The 20205-nt window shown below is 43.4% G+C and overlaps 2 protein-coding genes across 2 annotated transcripts; one reads left to right on the forward strand and one right to left on the reverse strand.

Annotated features, from left to right (window-relative positions):
- The first annotated feature begins 1079 nt into the window (after positions 1–1079).
- Positions 1080–5210, forward strand: LOC120104264. The gene is made up of 4 exons (XM_039115175.1): positions 1080–2253; positions 2356–2603; positions 2775–4576; positions 4769–5210. The coding sequence occupies exons 1-4, from the start codon at positions 1080–1082 to the stop codon at positions 5208–5210; spliced, it is 3666 nt and encodes a 1221-aa protein (XP_038971103.1).
- A 2355-nt stretch (positions 5211–7565) lies between these two features.
- On the reverse strand, positions 7566–9406 carry LOC103717236 (probable inactive leucine-rich repeat receptor kinase XIAO). The gene has a single exon (XM_039125426.1). It carries the CDS (start codon positions 9000–9002, stop codon positions 7815–7817), a length of 1188 nt encoding a protein of 395 aa, XP_038981354.1. The 5' UTR covers positions 9003–9406; the 3' UTR covers positions 7566–7814.
- Positions 9407–20205: the final 10799 nt, after the last annotated feature.

Below are 20205 nucleotides of genomic sequence, written 5' to 3' on the forward strand. Positions count from 1 at the left end.
ATCCCTCGATCCCGCTCTGGGTCGACTCGGTCGATGACCTCGACGAGGTCGACCGAGTGGCTGACTCGGCCCTGATCGTCTCTGGGCCCAGCGAGCCGAGTCGGGGCTGCGCCAAGCGGGCCAGGGCCCTGGCGGGCCTTGGTCCGCCAAGGGGCCCAGGCAAGCAGGCCCAGTCGATTAGGCTGGGCCGCCGAGCCCGGGCCTTCAGAGCCCGGCGCGGGGCCCACGGCGCGTCCCGCGCCGATGGCGCGCCCCCGCGCCGATGGCGGGTCGCGCGCGGGTAGCAGGCCGCGTCCGCGGGCTTCGCGACGGGCGGGGGTTGTGCGGGCCCAGCTGGGTGCACGGACGGCGACTGGCCATACCACTCTCTCGCGGGCTCTCCGTGGGCTACGCGGGATTGGCCGGCCTGGGCAACGGCCCTTGCTGCAGGGATGGGGCCCGCTAGCTCAATTAGGGGGGGATCCTAGTGGACCATCAGCGGGGGGCCTACAAGCCCAGTCAGCTGAGTATTTGGGCATTGGGGCTGCGCAGGACTCTCAGGATTTGCAGGTCCAGGATGATCCGGCCTTGGATCTCGGGGAGCCAGCTGGCCCTTTCCAGTATAGGTCTCCAGGTCGAGGACCTGTCCCAGTGCAGGGGACCCACCTGCTTGTTGGTCAGACCCCTCCTGGGCGGGACCCTTGGGATTCACTTGAGGGCTCTGGGAGAGGGCCTGATGGTGTCTACCGGTTTGGTACTCTGACCCAAGCTTTGGGCGAGCAGCACGTGGCTAGCCCAGGGATGCCACTGGAGGCAGGTCTGGTAGAGCCCCTGATGCCACGTGATGAGGCGACAGGGGTGCCGCTCGGAGAGGCGCCACATGAGGGTCTCCCGGATGCAGATGCCAGTGGTGACTGCTCCACGGGTTTAGCTACGGCAGAGGGGGACCACCCAGCTGTCGTGCGACTCATCAGGGCGGCAGTCATGTGCGAGGTATCTGGTGAGGTCGAGCAGCTGGGGGATTTAGGCCGCCAGCCTGAGCTAGCTCCCGAGGCCCAGGGGGAGGATGTACTTGAGGCCGACCGAGCAGTTGTTGATCCATGAGGATTCTAGCCTGGAATTGTAGGGGGGCGGCCAAGCCGGCCTTCATGTCCTCCTTTAAACGGCTAGTACAGCTCCACTGTCCTGAGATTTGTTTTCTCTGCGAGACACGTTTGTCTGGTGATGGGCTTGGTCGACTGAGGCGACGCCAGGGGAGGGACTGGGAGACCTATGCAGTCGAGTCCCAGGGGCTGTCTGGTGGCCTTTTGATCCTGTGGAGGCGGGGGGTGGCGAGGATTGATGTCTTCCACAACTGTTCTCAACAGGTAGTGATGGTAGTATCGGAACTTGAGGCGGACCCTTGGGTGCTGTGCGGTGTGTATGCGAGCACGGATTACAGGGTCAGGAGAACCCTTTGGCATGAGATTACCAACTTGCTTGCCCAGGGTATCCCAACGGTGGCAGTTGGTGATTTTAATTGTATCCAAAGTGCGGATGAAAAGAGGGGAGGTGCGCCTTTCACTGATAGGATTGATAGGAGGGAGTTTCGCGACTTTGTGCAGCTAAATGGCTTGGTGGACTTAGGCTTTTCGGGGCCACGGTTCACCTGGTGCAACAATCAACCTGGCGGTGCTAGGGTGTGGGAGCGGCTAGATAGGGCCTTTGCTTCCCCAGACTGGATCCTTCGCTTCCCCACCTGCCGAGTTAGCCACTTACCCCGGATTGCATCAGATCATTGCCCCTTGTTGATTTCGACCTCATCGGTATCGGGTCACCATAGTCCTTTTCGCTTCGAGAAGATTTGGCTTTCGTACCCCCAGTCTTGGGACATCGTTCGCGATGCGTGGCGTGTTCCGGTGCGGGGGGACGCGATGCGGCGAGTCTCACGCAAACTCGAGTTGACCAAACGGCGGCTCCGCCGTTGGAATCGCGAGGTAGTGGGCGATATTTTCCGGAGATTGGAGGGGGTGGAGGAGGAGATTACGACACTACAGGAGAGAGAAGACCTACGGGGTACACTCCCGGAGGAGGACATGTCTCATCTTCGGGGGCTTCTTGCGACGCACCACTCACTGCTACGGCAGCATGAGATTTTCTGGCGACAGAAATCTCGGGTCCAATGGGTTAACGAGGGTGATCGCAACACCAGGTTCTTTCATCGGACGACTGTTATTCGGCGTCAGCGGAGTATGATCCACTCACTGCGTGATGGGTCTGGCCGCCGAGTGGAGGGTGAGCCTGCCGTTGGATAGGTTCTACTCGACTTTTTCCGCGCCAGATGGACTGAGGATGAAGGCCCTGGTGCTGATGACCACTTTCCGCGGGTTGATGTAGGTATTGCTGATGATGAGAATACGACCCTGGTTCGGCCGGTGTTGGCGGAGGAGGTGCAGGAGGTAGTCTGGGCGCTGGCAGCGGACAAAGCTCCAGGACCAGATGGTTTCCCCCCTTTCTTCTTCCGTAGATATTGGGGTATCATTCGGGGAGCTGTGATCGAGGCTGTTCAGTGTTTCTTCACTCAGGCAGCCATGCCTGAGGATTGGAAGGCCACTTTCATTATGCTCATCCCGAAGCGCCAAGAGGTAGTAGAGCCGGGTCACTTTAGACCCATCAGTCTGTGCACAACCTTGTACAAGGTTGTGGCGAGGATCATGGTGGGCAGGATAAAGCCCCTACTACCGGGCATCATTAGCTAAGAGCAGGGGGCATTCATTGCGGGAAGGAACATTTCCCACAATGTCATGCTGGCTCAGGAGATGATGTGGGATCTCCAGCGAGCATCAAAGCGTGGCAGTTTGATGGCTGTCAAGCTGGATATGGAGAGGGCTTATGACAAGATCAGATGGAGCTTTCTCCGGAGGGCACTGGAGGCTTATGGCTTCCACAGGCGATGGATTGGATGGATCCTAGGGTGTATCCAGGGGCCAAAGTTTTCTATTTTGGTCAACGGCACACCTTCGGTGTTTTTTGAGTCTACTATGGGGCTGCAGCAGGGATGTCCCTTATCCCCTTACTTATTCATCATTTGTTCTGATATATTGTCCCGTGCCCTCCAGAGGGCGTGTGCAAGCCGGGAGCTGGAGTCCTATGTTTCAGCACCGGGGGCGGGACCTGTCTCTCACCTACTTTTTGCTGACGATTGTCTTCTCTTGTCCAGGGCGCGGGTTTCGGAGGCACGTGTACTTCGCAGAGTGTTGGCAGATTACTGTGCGGCATCCGGACAGAGAATCAACTTCACGAAGTCTGCCATCCAGTTCAGCCCTAGCACAGAGAGCAGAGTCAGACAGAAGATCAGGAGTATCTTGCAGATGCCCGAGCAGGAGGGGACTCTGGTTTACCTGGGAGTTCCCATCACAGGCCGGAGGCTACGAGTGGCGGAGTGCTCGGGGTTGGTGCAGCGAGTCGAGAGTAGGCTGGAGGGATGGAGGGCATCATCTCTATCCATGATGGGGAGGCTGACACTTGTCAGATCGGTGCTTGGGTCCATGCCGGTATATCTCATGGCCAACACTGTGGTCCCTAAGACGACTCTGTTGAAGATTGAACGTCTTCTCCGGAGCTTTCTCTGGGGGTCCCATGGTGGGGGTCGTGGGGTACATTTGGTGGCCTGGGAGCGGGTATGCCGGCCCACCAGTGAGGGTGGTCTGGGAGTTCAGTCCCTTCTGGAGCGGCGTGAGACACTCATTGCACGGCATGCAGCTCGTTTTTTGTTGGAGCCATATGGGCTTTGGAGTCGGGTGATGGCAACCAGATATGGCCGAGGGAGCCCCGAGGTGGCACGGCGTGGTCGCCGCATCTCTTTCATGTGGCGTGAGATTGGGAGGTACCTGCCGACCGTGTTAGCTCATACCAGGTGGCTGATGGGCGATGGCCGGACCATTGTTGTGACTGATGACCCGTGGGTAGATACCATTCCCTTGAGATATTGGCCGACGACGGTGGATTTCGAGGCAGCAGTGGGGCTCCGAGTGTGCGACCTCTTAGCACCAGGGAGGGCAGAGTGGGACGTGGACAGACTCCATCAGTTGTTCGGGGCACATCTAGCCGAGAGGATCCTTTCTCTGCCAGTACCAGGTTGCGAGGGCCCAGATGTCAGGGTTTGGAGCACTTCATGCAGGGCCAGTGTGAGGCTGGGTGATCTGGCCCGGGTGATCCAGTGCGAGCATGAGAGTGGATGGGACGGTGCCTGGATTTGGAGGTCTAGGCTCCATCCGAGAGCAGCACTTTTTCTATGGAAGGTGATGTGGGACCGCCTTCCGACGAGAGCTGTGCTGAGCCGACGTGGTCTGGGGATCCCTGCGGAGTGTGGGGCCTGCGGTGCGGATGAGTCAGTTGATCATGCACTATTTGGATGCTTTTGGGCGAGGCAGACATGGCAGTGGACGGGTATCCCAGAGGAGGTTTGGCGGGAGAGGAGACTGTTTCTACAGATGATACGTCAGTGGCTGGCTAGTCCCCGGACATGTCAGGAGGCTATCCGAGCGACTTGCACCGCCCACCAGATCTGGCTGGCAAGGAACGCTCGCACTTTTGGCGAGCGTAGGATGTCGCCGAGGTTTGTTGCGGAGTCCGCTCGAGTACTGGCGATGGAGTCCAGACCTACCAGCCCTTCAGATACGACCTTGATAGCTCGGGACACCTGGGGTTCCTTCTCTGCTCAGGCAGCTCCTCGGACGGTGTTCTTCACCTGGGAGCCCCCACCCCCGAGTTTCCTCAAGGTCAATTTTGATGGTTCAGTACTAGACAGTGGTACACGAGGCGGTGCCGGCTTCGTCATACGAGACCCTCACTCTAGGGTAGTGGCAGCGGGCGGTTGCCGGCTATTCGATACATCAGTGCCAGCGGCGGAGTTGCGAGCTGCCTGGGCCGGCCTTTGCCATGCACGGCGGGTACTACGGGCTAGCTCGATCATCTTGGAGGGCGACTCATCCACTGTCATTGGGTGGATTCGGCGGGAGAGCACTGACCATCCTCTGATCCGGAATATTAGGATGATGGTGAGGGATGTTGTGGCCTTTGAGGCCAAGCATGTATTCAGGGAGGCCAACGGGGCGGCTGACTGGGTAGCTGCATATGCAGCACACCATTCGGGATACGCCCTGTGGGCAGGAGAGCGGGAGTTGCCATTGGCACTACGCGAGATTTTGTATTTTGATGTTCTTGGGTGTATTCGGACACGCGTTGTCTGAAGAACCCGTTTTAAGCAAAAAAAAAAAAAAAAAAAAAAAAAAGGAAAAAAAAAAGAGTGCATTTGTTTGCATCTTTTACCATTTTGATGGAAAAATCTATAACCTAACCTTTTTGTGATACTCAACAAGCAATGCATGTCTTTAGGAGATATTTCGATGTCCAATGCACATAAAAAGAGTAAGGATGGCGGTGATCTTCCATCCCCTTAGATCAAGGCTTCGAATGACAGTGGAAGGGAATTTAATCAATCAAAAGATCAACCATAAAGAGAAATAGTGAAATAAGTGGATTAGCATGGGATTTATAGCAATATACAAGATTTGAACCCTAGATCTCTTCAAAGAGCGAAGCCTTAGAAGAGAGATGCCAAATAAACAACAGAACTAACATTTATTAGTGGATTTAAGGGACATACAGAAAGGCCAGCTGAATCGGAATTGCGATGCTCATTAGAAGAATGAAATGTTGAAAGAACTTTAATTAGCAATAAAAATTTATTAAAATAAATAGCCTTGTTGAAAGAACAAGAGAGCGTAGCTATTCATGTATTTCAATAATATGACATGGCATGTCATATTAGCTATTCAAGCATCAAACCTATTTTCCCATCTATGGTGCATAAATCCTACAAGTGTCAAGTGGCGCGCTTTGTATTCTAAGGTCGTATCCTATTAGTATATGGAGATGGCATTAGGCTTGGAATAAAATTAATGACTTCCTGACGATCTTAAAAAAAATCCTGATATAAATGGGAAATAGTTAAACACTCAAAGCACCTCACGATAGACAAATTAATTCCAAGAAAGCCTTGTTATGAACTAATTCTATGACAAATACGTTAATTTATGCTAGCCCTTATTTTTTATAATAAATAAAACAACACTCCTCTCCTATCCTTCATCATATGTTATCCTACCTCCCTAATCTCTCTTGGCATCTCTTGTGTCCCCCACCCCTTCCCCTTTTGCAATTTAATCTTAAATTTGAAAAAGGACAAGTGACAAAGATGAGTATATCATTTACCCATCTTATTAAAGAAACACATCACTAGTTTTATTTGAGATTGTGATAGGGTAATCATCATTTTTAGAATCATATCTAGTTCCATATATATATATATATATATATATATATATATATATATATATATATATATGCATGTAATTAAGGCATTTATTGGTTTCTTGATTATTTATTTGAATAAAATAACCAGAAATATGTATAGGTAAGTGATAGATGATAAGGGTAAAAGATGTCATATATCCGGCCTATGCTAAAAAAGCAACTTTATTTTATATTGCAACCAAACAATACAATTAGTTATTCTACGCAGGAATAAGAATTTCTAGCCAAACAAAAGCAAGCATTAACTTGTTTCTAAGATGTTCAAATATATCTAATATATCAACGTTTATTTTATTTTCTCATGGCACAATTAATGCCTAAAACTATATTGAAAAGAATTACAAACATAATAGATGCAAGAGGTGCTTCCTTAGAGAGAGAGAGAGATAAAAGAAAAAGAACTAAGGGTTCGTTTGGTTCGCAAAATTTTTTTTCTTCCATCAAAATATTTTTTACTGAAAGTTGATTTATGAAAATATGATGCATGAAAAGGTACATTTCAGGGTAGCTTATGTTTGATTGAATATTTAATTTTCGGAGAAAGTTGTATGAAATATCTATTATATTCTTAATAAAGAAAATAATCTTATTCATGGATTTTGATGGCTTAAGGATAGTTTTGGAAAAAAAAAAAATCTAATTTTCAAATAATGAAAAAGCAGCTTTTTCATGTTTCTCATGAGTTTATCTTTTTTATGAAATATAAAAATCTTATTTTCTTAGATAATATTACTTTTCTATCTCTCTCTTTTGAAAACTCCAATCAAACAAGTGGTATTTCTTTATTTTTCATTGACTACACTTTCTTCCTCTTTTCTTTTTTGTTATCATGATATCATCTTATGCATATTTTCCTTTATTTGTCTGCTCCTGCTTGTTAGGCAGCCTTGGCGGCTTCTTCATTGTCGCTGGTTACATGTTGATGATGCCTTCAGAAACATGTTCTCTATGCATGGGAACAAAAGCTAAATTCTCAAAGAGCACATTCCCGGTTATCTCAAGTCCCTACTTGATCTAAGTATCACAAATTTCAACATTGCATGACTGGCCTTGTGAATATCAAGTAGAGCTCAGGCTCCAATAATTAAACAAAATGACAACCATTTGTATTTTGTGAATATGCGACATATCTTTATACTTTCAAATAAAGAAAGATGAAAACAATTTGAAAACTTATAATCCAAGAGGAAATAATTGATAACACAATTTAAAACTTATAATCGCGCAGTTTAAAAAAACAAAAGAAGAGAAACTATCGTGCCCTTTATTTTCAGTTCACTTCCATGCATAAATTTGACTAACTTTAAATAGCAACAACCCTAGACAATCCAAACCAATTAAATCTCCATCTCCAAAATTTTATTTTCCTTTCCCTAGCCTCTTGCTCTCTTTTTTTTTTTTCTTTTAATAGAAAAAGAAGAAGATCTCTCTATTATATTTTCCAAAACAAAATAATACAATTTTCTTGGGATTCCTCCTCACACCTCCCTCCATCCACACTGCGCCGCCGGCCTTGTCTTCCGCCGGCCGGCTTTCACCGGGCAAGGCGTGTCCAATGGCGGCACCATGCAATTATACTGCAAACAGAGCGACGTGCTCAACGGAATGGTCGCTGCCGGGCTGATCCTAAACCCCGTCAAGTAATTGTGCTGCAGATAGAGCACCCTGATCGCCCCCGCCACTACCCTGTCCACGAACGTCGCCGGGACATCGCCGGAAAACCAGTTACTATTCAGATACAACCTCTCTGCCGCCGCCAGTGCCGCCGGCACCGGCCCGGTCAGCCGGTTATGGCTTAAATCCACCGTCGCCCCGGCCGGCATCGAACCAACCGGCCGGACCGGGCCGGAGAAGACGTTGCGCTGGAGCTGGAGGGAGGAGATGGGGAAGGAGAAGATTTGGCCGGGGATCTGACCGGAGAGCTTGTTCATGCTGAGGTCGAGGTAGTTGAGCCGGGCCAGCCGGGGGAGGACGCGGTCGACCGGGCCGGAGAGGCGGTTGGAGGCGAGGGAGAGGTAGCGGAGAGACGGCGGAAGCGCGGGGATCGCGCCGGAGAGGGAGTTAAGCTTGAGATCGAGGCGGAGGAGAGGGGAGGAGAGGGGGAAAGAAGGGATTTGGCCGGAGAGGCGGTTGTGGCAGAGGATGAGGTTGGAGAGGGCCGGGATCGCGGCGATCGCCGGGGGGATTTGGCCGGAGAGGAGGTTGAAGCTAAGGTCGAGGGTGCGGAGACGGCGGAGGGAGGCGAGGGAGGGGGGGACGGAGCCGTAGAGGAAGTTGTGGCTGAGAGCGAGGAAGCGGAGGGAGCGGCAGAGGGAGAGGGAGGTGGGGATGGGTCCGGCGACGCGGCCGGGGACGAGGGAGAGCTCGGCGAGGGCAGAGAGGCGGCCGAGAGCCGGGGAGAGGCGGCCGGCGAGGCCGGGGGAGCCTGCGCGCGGGTCGCCGAGGGCGAGTCCGACGACACGGTTGCCGGAGCAGAAGACGCCCGGGAAAGTGCAGGGGTCGCCGGTGAAGTCCCACCTGGAGAAGAATGTAGAGCCATGGAGGTCGTAGAGGGACTTGCGGATCGATTGCAGGGCCAGGAAGTCTGCCGGGTCCAACATTCCGAAGCTTCTCCAGCACGAAGATAGCAATATCATAAAGAGTATGACTGCTGTTCTTCTCATCATGATGCCAATGCGAGTTTGTAGCAATGCAAGTGTTTGTATGATTGCTTCAATGGTGGGTCGAGCTGTGGAAAGAGAGCAATGCAACTGTTTGTATGATTGCTTCAATGGTGGGTGGAGCTGTGAAAAGAGAGGAGGAGGAAGAGGAGGAGGAGGAACGAGAGGTGGCAGAGAGAGTCTTGGAGATGAACTCTATTGTAGGATATTTTACTATTTCTAATCATTTACTTGGAGGTGATGCTCGGCTTGGTGCTCTCGCTCTCCAATCTCTCTTTCACTCTTGTTCTGGGTCCACCTGTCAGCTGACTATAATCAATGTAGAGTATTACTTAAATGCAAATAATAGAACTTTTGGTAGTTCTTTTGTTAAATGCCTAAAATAAATATCCTACATCAATTGAAGGAAACTTTTAGATAAAATTTTAAAAGTTCTAATTAGTGTTTATGGATAATAATGTTCTAATTGGGTTAAGTGATTACTTTTGAATGTCCCTTATTTCATATTAGTAATCCTTCCATCGAGTTCATGCTGTTTGAAGCACTCCTGAAGAAATTTCTCAAAAGAAGAAGAAGAAAGAAATACTATTACAGAAGTTAAAGAGAACAAGCCTCGACCATGAAAGATGCTAATATTATCTGCTCTCGAGGAATATATCGAGTTTATCTATATATATAACACAGCAAGGATTTGAAAATATTTAACTATTTTTTACTGAATTTTTTTGTTAATCGGATGTCTTCCAAGAGACTACTAATTCCTGCTGACATAACTTAATGTTGGTCTCAGGTAATGGATTTTGGTTTATAAAGTTTCCTATTGTCAGCTATATGATTGCCACAGCAAGTACACCACTCTTCTCCTTGGGGAATTCTGGTTTCTCATCTTGGTTGATGCATTACTTTCTCATCTTGGGCAACAGGACCACTTGGCTTTTTAGTGATGGCATTGGTTAACCACTCCCTTTGGCATGATTTGAGAGTAGCTGGGAATTGATTATAATCACACAAAAAAAAGATTACGAATATAAATTCTTGATTCTTGAGTGAAAGTCAATTGGTAGCTGCTGAAAAACTATTCTTAGACTAGTAAGGAGAAAATAATGATACACAAAATTGCTCGGAGTCGAGCATAAGAGGTTGCATTTCGATGATGAAGAAACATCGACCTTTTATTTATCCATTTCTTTGGTTCATGGCGCACCATTTCCTACAGGGCAACACCTTGGAACATTTAAACCCTAATATTTTCGGCGACACGAATTTGTTATGCAAGACATAAACACATTATTACGTATCGAGTTTGTGTTTATTGATCGGCCCTTTCAATGCCACCTCTCCTCCCCTTCATCCACATGAAGGTATGTAAATTAATTGTTAATTACAATTAACGTGATTTGATTTAGTTTAATTGTAAATTAATTTTGGATCCATGCGGAGTATATAAGCTCACAGGTCCAATAATATGGACCTACTTAGTTGTGTGCACCTAATATGGTTCTAGGCATACCATCTTATTGAATGACTAGCCACATGAACAAGAGACATTTTCTCATTTTTTACAAAAAATCATTAGAAATTGTAACTAAATCAGCTCATAATTTCGAATATGCGAAAAGTTATTACAATATTTAATTTCAAAATAATTAAATTTATGAAAATACTAATATCTATATATTTTTTAGAGCAGAGATAGAGATAGAGAATACTATGAAATGCATCAACAACGAGCGAGACTGAAGATATTGCCCCCGACGGGGAGGGCACGAGAGCTGGGTCAGTAGGATCTTATGAATGAAAGGACGTAGGAGAGAAAGGCTAATATGATAAAATAAAATAGGGATAATATTCTTGCTATTTACTTGAAATTTTTTAAATAAATTATATATGTGCTTAAAAATGAATAATTGGACTTCTTTGTTGAGAGAGATTAGTTTAGAATTACAACATAAGAAAAAAAGACTACAGCTAAGCGTTTCTATTCCTTGCTATAAATATCAAAATTCAACAGTATCTTGTAAGGACATTCGGACCTTAACAAACAGATATTGCACATTAGCAAATCGAGCACTCCATGTGCATAACATGTGCAATTACTGACAGTATAATATAGATCGAAGGACTAGAAAAAGCATAGTGCTAATGCACAAATTCTTTGCTATACAAGATATAATTTTGTTTTTGTGTTTCTAATTAAATTGTGTGAAGCACTTAAGAGTAAGAACTCCTCTTTTTTTTTTAATTGGAAAATCTCTTTTTTTTAAGATTCATTTGATTTGCAGAATTTTTTTTTTACTGAAATATTTTTTTTGAAAAGCTGATGTCTGGGATAATAGTTTCTGTATGTTTGGTTGATCATAAAAAAATAATACATTTATGTTTGGTTGAACATCTAATTTTTTTAAAAAAATTATGTAAAATATGTTTATGCCCTAAATAAAGAAAAAATTTTTATCCTATTCTATCTAAAAGTTTAAAGGCACTTTTGGAAAAAAATTATTCCAATTTTCAGTAGGTGGAAATTAAACTTTTTTATATTCCATTTGGATTTTTATTTGCCATGAAATATAAAAATTTTATTTTTATGGAAAACTATTTTTTTATATTTTTTTTGAAAACTCTAACCAAATCAAATATAAAGTGTAAGGATCCGTGCGGGCATGTGTTTTGTCAAATATCGGTTATTCGCTAGATAGATCTTGGGTACTTATACAGGATCAAGAAACCCAAATAATACCTTTTGGTTAGCTATCTTGGGTGAGGTACTTATTTGTTACAAATGGTATCAGAAGCGGATCCGGCTCATAATCTATGTGAACTAGGGGACACTGCAGCACAGATTCATTGGGACTGACCGCGGGCCGATTATGGTGTTTGTAATTGATTTGAATGGATTTGAACTCTTAGCCTGACGAGGACGTCAGGACTTGAATGAGGAGAGTATGTGATGACCCGTGCGGGCATATGTTTTGTCCCATATCGGTTATTCGCGGGATAGATCTTGAGTACTTATGCAGGATCAAAAAATCCATATAATACCTTCCGGCTAGCTATTTTGGGTGAGGTCCTGAGTTGTTACATAACGTATTTCTTTTTTTTTTTTTTTTTTCCGGGTACCAAATAATCCATTGTTTGGTTTGGGTTATGCAAGGGTGGCATATTATGCACTTTGGGCCGTACAAAATTGATCGTAGGGCTTCATCAGCCCTGAATTTTTATTTTTTATTTTTATTTTACTGCTGCCAGGCTGTGACATGCCGTTGCAAAGTGTTCCGTAGACAAAGTTGGCTGTGGTTTCGTACTTCGTACCATTTTCTTCGCACCTTTCAGGTTGCGTCTTTGCATGCTACATAGAGACGAAGACAATTGGACCGATTTGGTGGCCTAACAAACTTATCCTTCAAGACATGATAGATTGTGTGTCCGTATTCATACTGTTGAGCACAGTGGGACATTAAATATATAGCCATATTTTTCTTGTCTCTTAATTCAACATGACTCTTTTGGAAGCTAATGAAGCATTTGTATGCTAGCTCTCATAATTGTATCATATTGCCCTCCAAAAGCTGTGATGGCATTGGAAGCTATTGTAAAAGGGATGAACAATAATACAATAGTTATTGTAATGATACATGTCGCAAAGATGCACTTCCTATACATTTCCTAGGTAAATTTCATGCATTCACTCTGTTCATTTTGCAGAAATCGGCTATTGGACTGTGCAATGGTTATTTCAAAACCGGATGAATAAAAAAGCTTAGAATATTTTGAGAACCGTATAAGACATAATTTAATGGTCGACATCGTGAAAGAAAATCAACTGATCTTATAAAAGATGCAACCTGAACCCTAAAAATGGAGGCTATCATACATCTACCTTGCAGCATCTACCTTCTCCATGGGGCGAGTAGAGATGTGTAATAAATCCTTGCATGATGAGGACTTCTCGCGCATGATGTTCCACATCTTTAGATGCCACGAGAAATTGGTTAGGCAGACTTGGGCATCCAAAGTCCCTTTTCCTGTTTTTTTTTTCTTCTCAAGTTTTTAATTGGAACATTTTTTTTTTGATAAACAAATATTTTGTTCTCCGTGTACTGCACCTTCCTCACCTGTATGTATGTTTGTGCTTCACTTCTTGGTAGAAAGTTGTGGACACACGGCATCCAACGGCCCTTCTTCTTGAGAAAAACATGTTCATGACGTGGCAAACAATGCTGCCTTTTGTATTCAAGGCAAGGTCGAGCTTGATCGATTTCGAGGTTGAAAATCAAGCATAAGCTTGGCTTGTTTATCACTTGATTAAGTCTAATTCTAGGCAAGTTTCAAATGGAGAGCTAAATAATACTCTATTAATTCAAAATCGATTCAAACTTATTGAGCCCGAATAGGACATGAACTTAGCTTAATTCAAGCTTAATTCGACTTCGACTCAATGGTTGATTATATGCAATGAGAACCAAAGATTAGCTGTTGGATTACATCCAACAGTTGATTTATGCTAACTAATGTATATTAGAAGATATTTTATCAATTTCGAGCCTCATCAAATCAATTCCGATTGAGCTGAGTTTTCATGCTTGGTTTGATGCTGATTTCGAGTCTATAAACCAAGTTCAAGCTTGATTCAATTATATTCAAGCTTGATTTGAGCTTATCTTGAGTTGAACTCAAGCCTAACATGATGTATTTAGATCAATTGATAGTCATGGTCATAAGTTTTGTCTACATTTTGATCCTTCTCTTAGAAGTCGACGGGTAAGTGAGAAGACGGAGGCAGTTGGGCAGCAAAGATAGCTCATTGAAGCTTAGAAAATGATAGAAGAGAGATTTTTTTGGCCGATGGAAGGGTAGGTATGAAGCAACAGTCAACATCAAAAACCCGAAAAAAAAAAAAAACTTGTGCATATATTTCAACTTACATCTTTTAGGGCCATAGGTTTTGATCCATTTCTTTTCATGTCACATCATCACAATCTAATTCTAGGTCCCTTTTCTTCATGTTTGGCCATGGTTGTCACCCAACACACTTTTCATGTAAATGCAGACAAGGTTCATGCAGCATGGAGCATTGAAGCTTGTCCTGATTACCTACCAAACTTATTTTTTTCGCTTGCATGTGCTTGATAAATATTGCATTTGAAGCAAATGAGTTTTTAATTATACATATTGGTAAAACTTAAGAATTTAAACTTTCTTTCTTATCTAAATTAGGACTCCTCAAGTCTCCTCTCATGTCATGAGACATATATTTGGACTAAACACACCACTAAACACATTAAGATAGATGGTGTTGCCTAAAGGATTTCGAACTTGATTAATTACCATGCCTTGGTAAGTGCAATCTTATTATTATTATTTTTTGGTACAACGACTGCTCTAGTGTGAGTATAACTAGTAGAGACGAGGAAAAGGAGATGGTGTAAGGGTGGAGGGACGGCTATAAAACATATCCAAAGAACTTCTCTCGAGTGGTGAGCAGCGAAGGAGGTAACCCAGTCTGCAGTTCTATTTGCCTCCTGATATACATGAGCAGCCTAAAATAAGCCACAATTTCTCACTGTCCTGTCAATCTTATTATCTTTAAGCATGTGAAAAATAAACAGAGATGCAATTAGGCAAGAGCGTTTGATTGAGAAAAAAAAAAGGAAAATCAAACAACTATAAGAAAGGTTTGGCAATTATGACCCCCACAATTTCTAGTTGTAAGAAAGAATTTCTAGTTGTGTCAGGTGGTTTTTGTCTAGTTAACTATATAGAGGACTCTATATAAATCTAAAAAAGTCAAGGAGGGGTAGCATCAAAGAGAGACAGGAATCCCATCGGTCTCTTCCAGGCATTGATTTTTACATGGTAGTAGATTAGTTGGAGCTGACATTGATGCATGTTTGACTGTCTGGACGAAATTCTGAATGCCTTTGATCCGTGGCTGCATCATTAATTGTGACATGCAAAGAAAAATGATAGCCTTTTAGCCTCTAAAGTTTATCATGTTGTTGACCCTTCAGCCTCTTGCTGAACAACGAACCAATTATGAATAACGAGGAAGGGTGACGACCTGCTCTTATGATGCATGGGAAGTGGTCGATGATCATGGACAAATTGCCTCACAATTAAGGACTTCACACTCCCATGAGAGTTGAGAATAAATTGGTAACCAAGATAACTATAGAGAGATAACGAAAGATATATACCTTCATTATCTTTCGCTATTGAGCTAGTAAATGGCTGTTTGCTTTGTCAAAGGACAGGCCCTTCCTTAATCACTAGGGTAGATTATGAGGTTACAAATATTGAATTTAGATAAAAAGGACCGAAAGTCTATGATATTCATAAGTATTGTTGAAAGAGAGAGAGAGAGAGAGCTTTGTCTGGCCTTCAGTGTCCTTTTATAGCAACTATTGCCATATATCACCATATCCGCCAGGTTGATATGTGCTTTATGCATCATGCTACAGCTGAGTTAATAGACTACTTCTTGATCCCGTCCACCAAGATTCCACTCCTGAGTAGAAGTATCTCATGTAGTGATGATGGCACACAAGTGGCAGGATGTATGTATCTAGCCTTTGCAAAGCGACGCTCTAACAATTGCATCCTCTACGAAGAAGACAGTGAGCATTATTCGGGCCATGGTAAGTGGAGACGTTGCCTTTCAGATCAAGCATATTTACAAGAAGGCCAAGGAAGCTACGGATTGGGTAGCCTTGTATATGGCTGGCCACTCTAGAGGAGCTTTCTAGGTTGGTGAGAGGGAGCTGCCTAGAAGCTCCGAGACTTGTTATTTTTTGACTTTTTTAGATATATTCATACTAGAAGTGTATGAGTCATCCGCTGTAGCAGCAAGAAGAAGAAGAAGAAGATAGTGAGCATTGTCTTGTCCCAATTATGATATCCATAAGAAACAACCCTTTTACCCAAATGCATCTCCAACAAATTAAAGCTCGAATGGTCGATGACAGCGAGTTGCCCTCAAACTTGTCCGACCCTAATTAGGAAGGTCGACATTGGCATGATATTGTATTAATCAGCACCTAGTTGATTGGTCTCGTTACATGTGCATGGTCACATATCAAGGTGTCGATCCATCTCCCTTGATGGCTTCTTGAAAGTGATCTAATTAACTAGCTTGCCCTCCTCTCGAATCTTTCCCATGGCTAGTTCAGTCGATCGGCAGTCTTTTGGAATCAATCATATCAGTTCCTCCAAGCCAAACACCTAGGTTCAGCAAAACTTTCCAACTGAATGGACCTTCCATCGGAGCCAAGATCCATCATATTTCCTTGTCCTCAAGAAGAGATTCCTTCGGTTGTACGTAGACGAATCTACTTCTAATTTCTTCGTCAACTCCTCGATTAACAATATGAGTTCAATTTGTGGAGCTTAATTTATACTTGTTCTTGGCTACCACCGATTGAGGTTCCAAGTGGCAACTTGTGCCTTTGTGTGCGAGTCATGCCGTAATGGAGCTCGCTGAGGCCAATGGAGCTACAGATTTGGTGGCATCGTATATAGTTGACCACTCTGGGGGAGCTCTCTGGGTTGGTGAGAGGGAGCTGCCTAGAGCGTTCCGAGACTTGTTATTTTTTGACTTTTTTGGATATATTCATACTAGAAGTGTATGAGTCATTCGGTTGTAGTAAAAAAAAAAAAAGAAGAATAAGAAGAAGATGGTGAGCATTGTATTGCCCCAACTATGATATCTACAGGAAACATCCCTTTTATCCTGAATGCATCTCCAACAAATTAAAGCTTGAATGGTCGATGGCAACAAGTTGCCCTCGAATTTGTCCGACCTTAATTAGGAAGGTTGACATTGGCATGATATTTTATTAATCAGCACCTAGTTGATTCCAACTATGATATCCACAGGAAACATCCCTTTTATCCCAAATGCATCTCCAACAAGTTACAGCTCGAATTCGATGGCAGCAAGTTGCCCTCGAACTTGCCCGACCTTAATTAGGAAGGTCGACATTGGCGTGGTATTTTATTAATCAGCACCTAGTTGATTGGTCTCATTCCATGTGCACGGTCACATATCGAGGTGTCGATCCATTTTTCTTGATGGCTTCTTGGAAGTGATCTAATTATCTTACTTGCCCTCAGCTAGACTCTTTCCCATGGCTAGTTCGATCGATCTGCAGTCTTTTGGAATCAACCACATCACCTTCCTCCAAGCCAAACACTTAGGTTTAGCAAAACCCTCCAATTGAATGGACCCTCCACCGGAGCCAAGATCCATCATATTTCCTTGTCCTCAAGAAGAGATTCCTTTGGGTTGTAGGTAGATGAATCTACTTCTAATTCCTTCGTCAACGCCTCGTTCAATAATATGATCAGTTCAATTTGTGGAGCTTAATTTCTACTTGTTCTTGGCTACCACTAATTGAGGTTCTAGGTGGCAACCTGTGCCTTTGGGTGCGAGTCATGCTGTAATGGAGCTCGCCATGGCTCGGCCAAGTGATGAAGCATATCAACTGACTCCTTCCATGCTGTGCAGGAGCCTGTTGAAGACCTCGGTCAGCGAGCGAGGGTAGTAGCTTAAAGCCAACAACTAATGAATTCTTCTTTAAATCACCTCGTAGTTGAGAACTTCACACTTCCATATATAACAGTTGGAAAGAGAAAGAAAGATACCTTCGTTACCCTTCTACATGGCTTCTCTAAGTTCTCTTTTAACTCTGTATCACATTATAATAGTTCATGCAAGTGCTTTGCACGTTTATCCATTTTTTACTTTTATAAATCGGTGAAAAATTACAAGTTAAAATCTACTTAATTAAACATTATGCTAAAGTATCTCTAGACTCTGGAACTGCCCATCCAAATTCCATAATTCTCATTATAAATATCCAAATATATCCCCTCAGAAAAAAAAATCCAAATTATCTAGTATGAGAAACAAAGTTTATATTCTTGTTTTGTAGTGATGGGGATTCTCCTTAGGCATACATGTTAAGACTTGTGGGCTGAAAAATAGAAACAAGGAGTTGTCTATATGTCATTCCATTTATAATTCCATATCATGTATAATGCTGACCATTATTGCCTAGCTTTTTCTTCTTCATCTTCTTTTCTTTAAATCACTCACAACATTGACAACACCACTATCATTTAGTTTTATACATAATCTAACAAGTTTCATATTTGACTGTATTCATATAATTAAAAAAAAAAACAACTAGATGGCTGGCTCTTTGTCGCATATTAGTTCATCACAAACCCAAAAAAAAGAAAAAAAAAGAAAAAAAAAAGGAAGTTATCATTTAAACATGACATGAAGAGATGCTCCCTAACATAGTGATCACACAGATGATTGAAAAACAAAGGCTTCTCTTCTTTTTCACCATAATTTCCAACCAAAAGCCTTGCCTTCTCTAAGCTTTCCCCCCAAGTACATGGATAAGATGAGCCAGCTACAAGCCATGAAAGGTAAATGTAAAGAAAATTTAGCAAAATATTCGATCCTGCATCGCGTTATGTTTAAGGATGAAATCTTCATACCTGGAATAGTGATGTAAGTTTGTCACGTAACGCGAACATTTCTTGCTTAAATTGTTGTATGTGCATCAAACATCTGCACCAAGCCATACTAGTTTTTTAAAGTGGAAATTTCTAAAACAAATCAAATAAAGGTAGGTGAGAATGCACATTGCTTCGATTTTAATTTCTAACAACAATAGTATATTTTGTAAACAAAATATTGCAAGTAGTGAACAAAATAATATACATCAAATTAAAACCTCACCCTTCCTTGCTGTTATTCCAGCAATGATTTTGAGCTGATGTGCATATATCGTTTAATCTTTGAGCACCAACACTGTTAAAAGGAAGGAGAACAATAAGTATGCACAATGATTTGGTTATTTAAGATGATATATGAACATCATCATATAGGATGTGGTATGAATTACTAATTTGTTGCCATAAGTCTAAAAGCTAATGCACACATTTATTATTTCTTTAGAAGGGAAAACAGATATAAGTTCCATAAAATTTTAGCCAGAATTATGTTCGAATGCAAACACATATACTTTGCTTTCAAACTAGAAAAAGGCTAGCCCTATCCAAACTATTGATGAGCATTGTCTAAGTGTAAACAGCCAATTGTTGTCGATTGATGTCTAAGTGATCGATTGATGCCTTTTCAATCATATGGTAGATGATAAGTCCTTGATCATGAGGCAAATCCAAAAACACCCATTGTTGCCTGTCCATGAATGCATCCCCATTCTCGCCTCAGCAACCCAAGCCAGCAAATAGCATCCCGAGTGCTAGTAGTGACTCATCGGTTGATCGATAGCCTAGCGGCCAATCAAAGGTTTAATACATGCATGTATATGCACATACATACGTACGTGAGTACCTACCAACGTATATACATATATGTATGAGTGTGCATGTGTGTGTGTGCGCGCGCGCGCGCACATTAATGTATACAAATACAAAAAGAATTTAGGAAATGGTTACAATTTCATCTTTTAGTGATACTTTCTTATTCCATATTTTAGTTGCATTGGGATTCTACAGTTTTGACATTTCAATATCTCTGATAAACCTAGGGTGGCAATTGGTCAAGTCGAGTCAATTTTGCATAGCAATATACAAAAATTTGATCCATACCTGACCCGACTCGAAATCAGGTGAAAACCTCTCAACCCATACCCACCCATGGGTCATTTTAGGTCACCCATTTAATTCTAACCTAATCTATTTTGCAAGACTTAACCCCTAACAAATCTAAGATAAAAACTAAAATTCAAGATTAGAATCTTTATGGGATAATTTTTCATTCTTGGGGTAGCTGTGGAATAGAGAGGGGGAAGAGAAATGGTGGCTGCGAAACTGGTGGTGTTCTTGGAAGGATGAAGCAATGGTTGTGGGGTTGGAATTGAGGGTGCCTTGCAGGAAAAGAGAGAGAGAAGGGAGAGAAAAGGGCAAAATATCCTTGGAAATCAAAGAGAGGGCTAGTAAAACCTACAGATATATATAGTATTCTCTTTGCATGATACCTTATGTAGTTTTGAGCCAGATTGGATTGAGTCAAGAGTAATTTTAATCATGTTCGGCCTAATTTAGTATGACCCCACCTTCCGCTAAGCTCGATAGTGGATTATTACCTTTTACGCAATGAACAAATATTGTCGATGAAAAACAACATTATACGAATATTAATATGAATACCGACATTCCTATTGGTCACGAT

This window comes from Phoenix dactylifera, chromosome 1 (assembly GCF_009389715.1).
Source record: "Phoenix dactylifera cultivar Barhee BC4 chromosome 1, palm_55x_up_171113_PBpolish2nd_filt_p, whole genome shotgun sequence".
Classification (NCBI taxonomy): Eukaryota; Viridiplantae; Streptophyta; class Magnoliopsida; order Arecales; family Arecaceae; genus Phoenix; species Phoenix dactylifera.

Bases quoted from the DNA above. Each gene is read 5' to 3' on its own strand.
- LOC103717236 (XM_039125426.1), bottom strand. From the start codon at position 9,002: ATGATGAGAAGAACAGCAGTCATACTCTTTATGATATTGCTATCTTCG.
- LOC120104264 (XM_039115175.1), top strand. From the start codon at position 1,080: ATGAGGATTCTAGCCTGGAATTGTAGGGGGGCGGCCAAGCCGGCCTTC. The intron at 2,254-2,355 runs GTGAGCCTGCCG...GGGTTGATGTAG, and splicing joins GTCTGGCCGCCGAGTGGAGG to GTATTGCTGATGATGAGAAT. The intron at 2,604-2,774 runs GTAGTAGAGCCG...ATGCTGGCTCAG, and splicing joins TCATCCCGAAGCGCCAAGAG to GAGATGATGTGGGATCTCCA.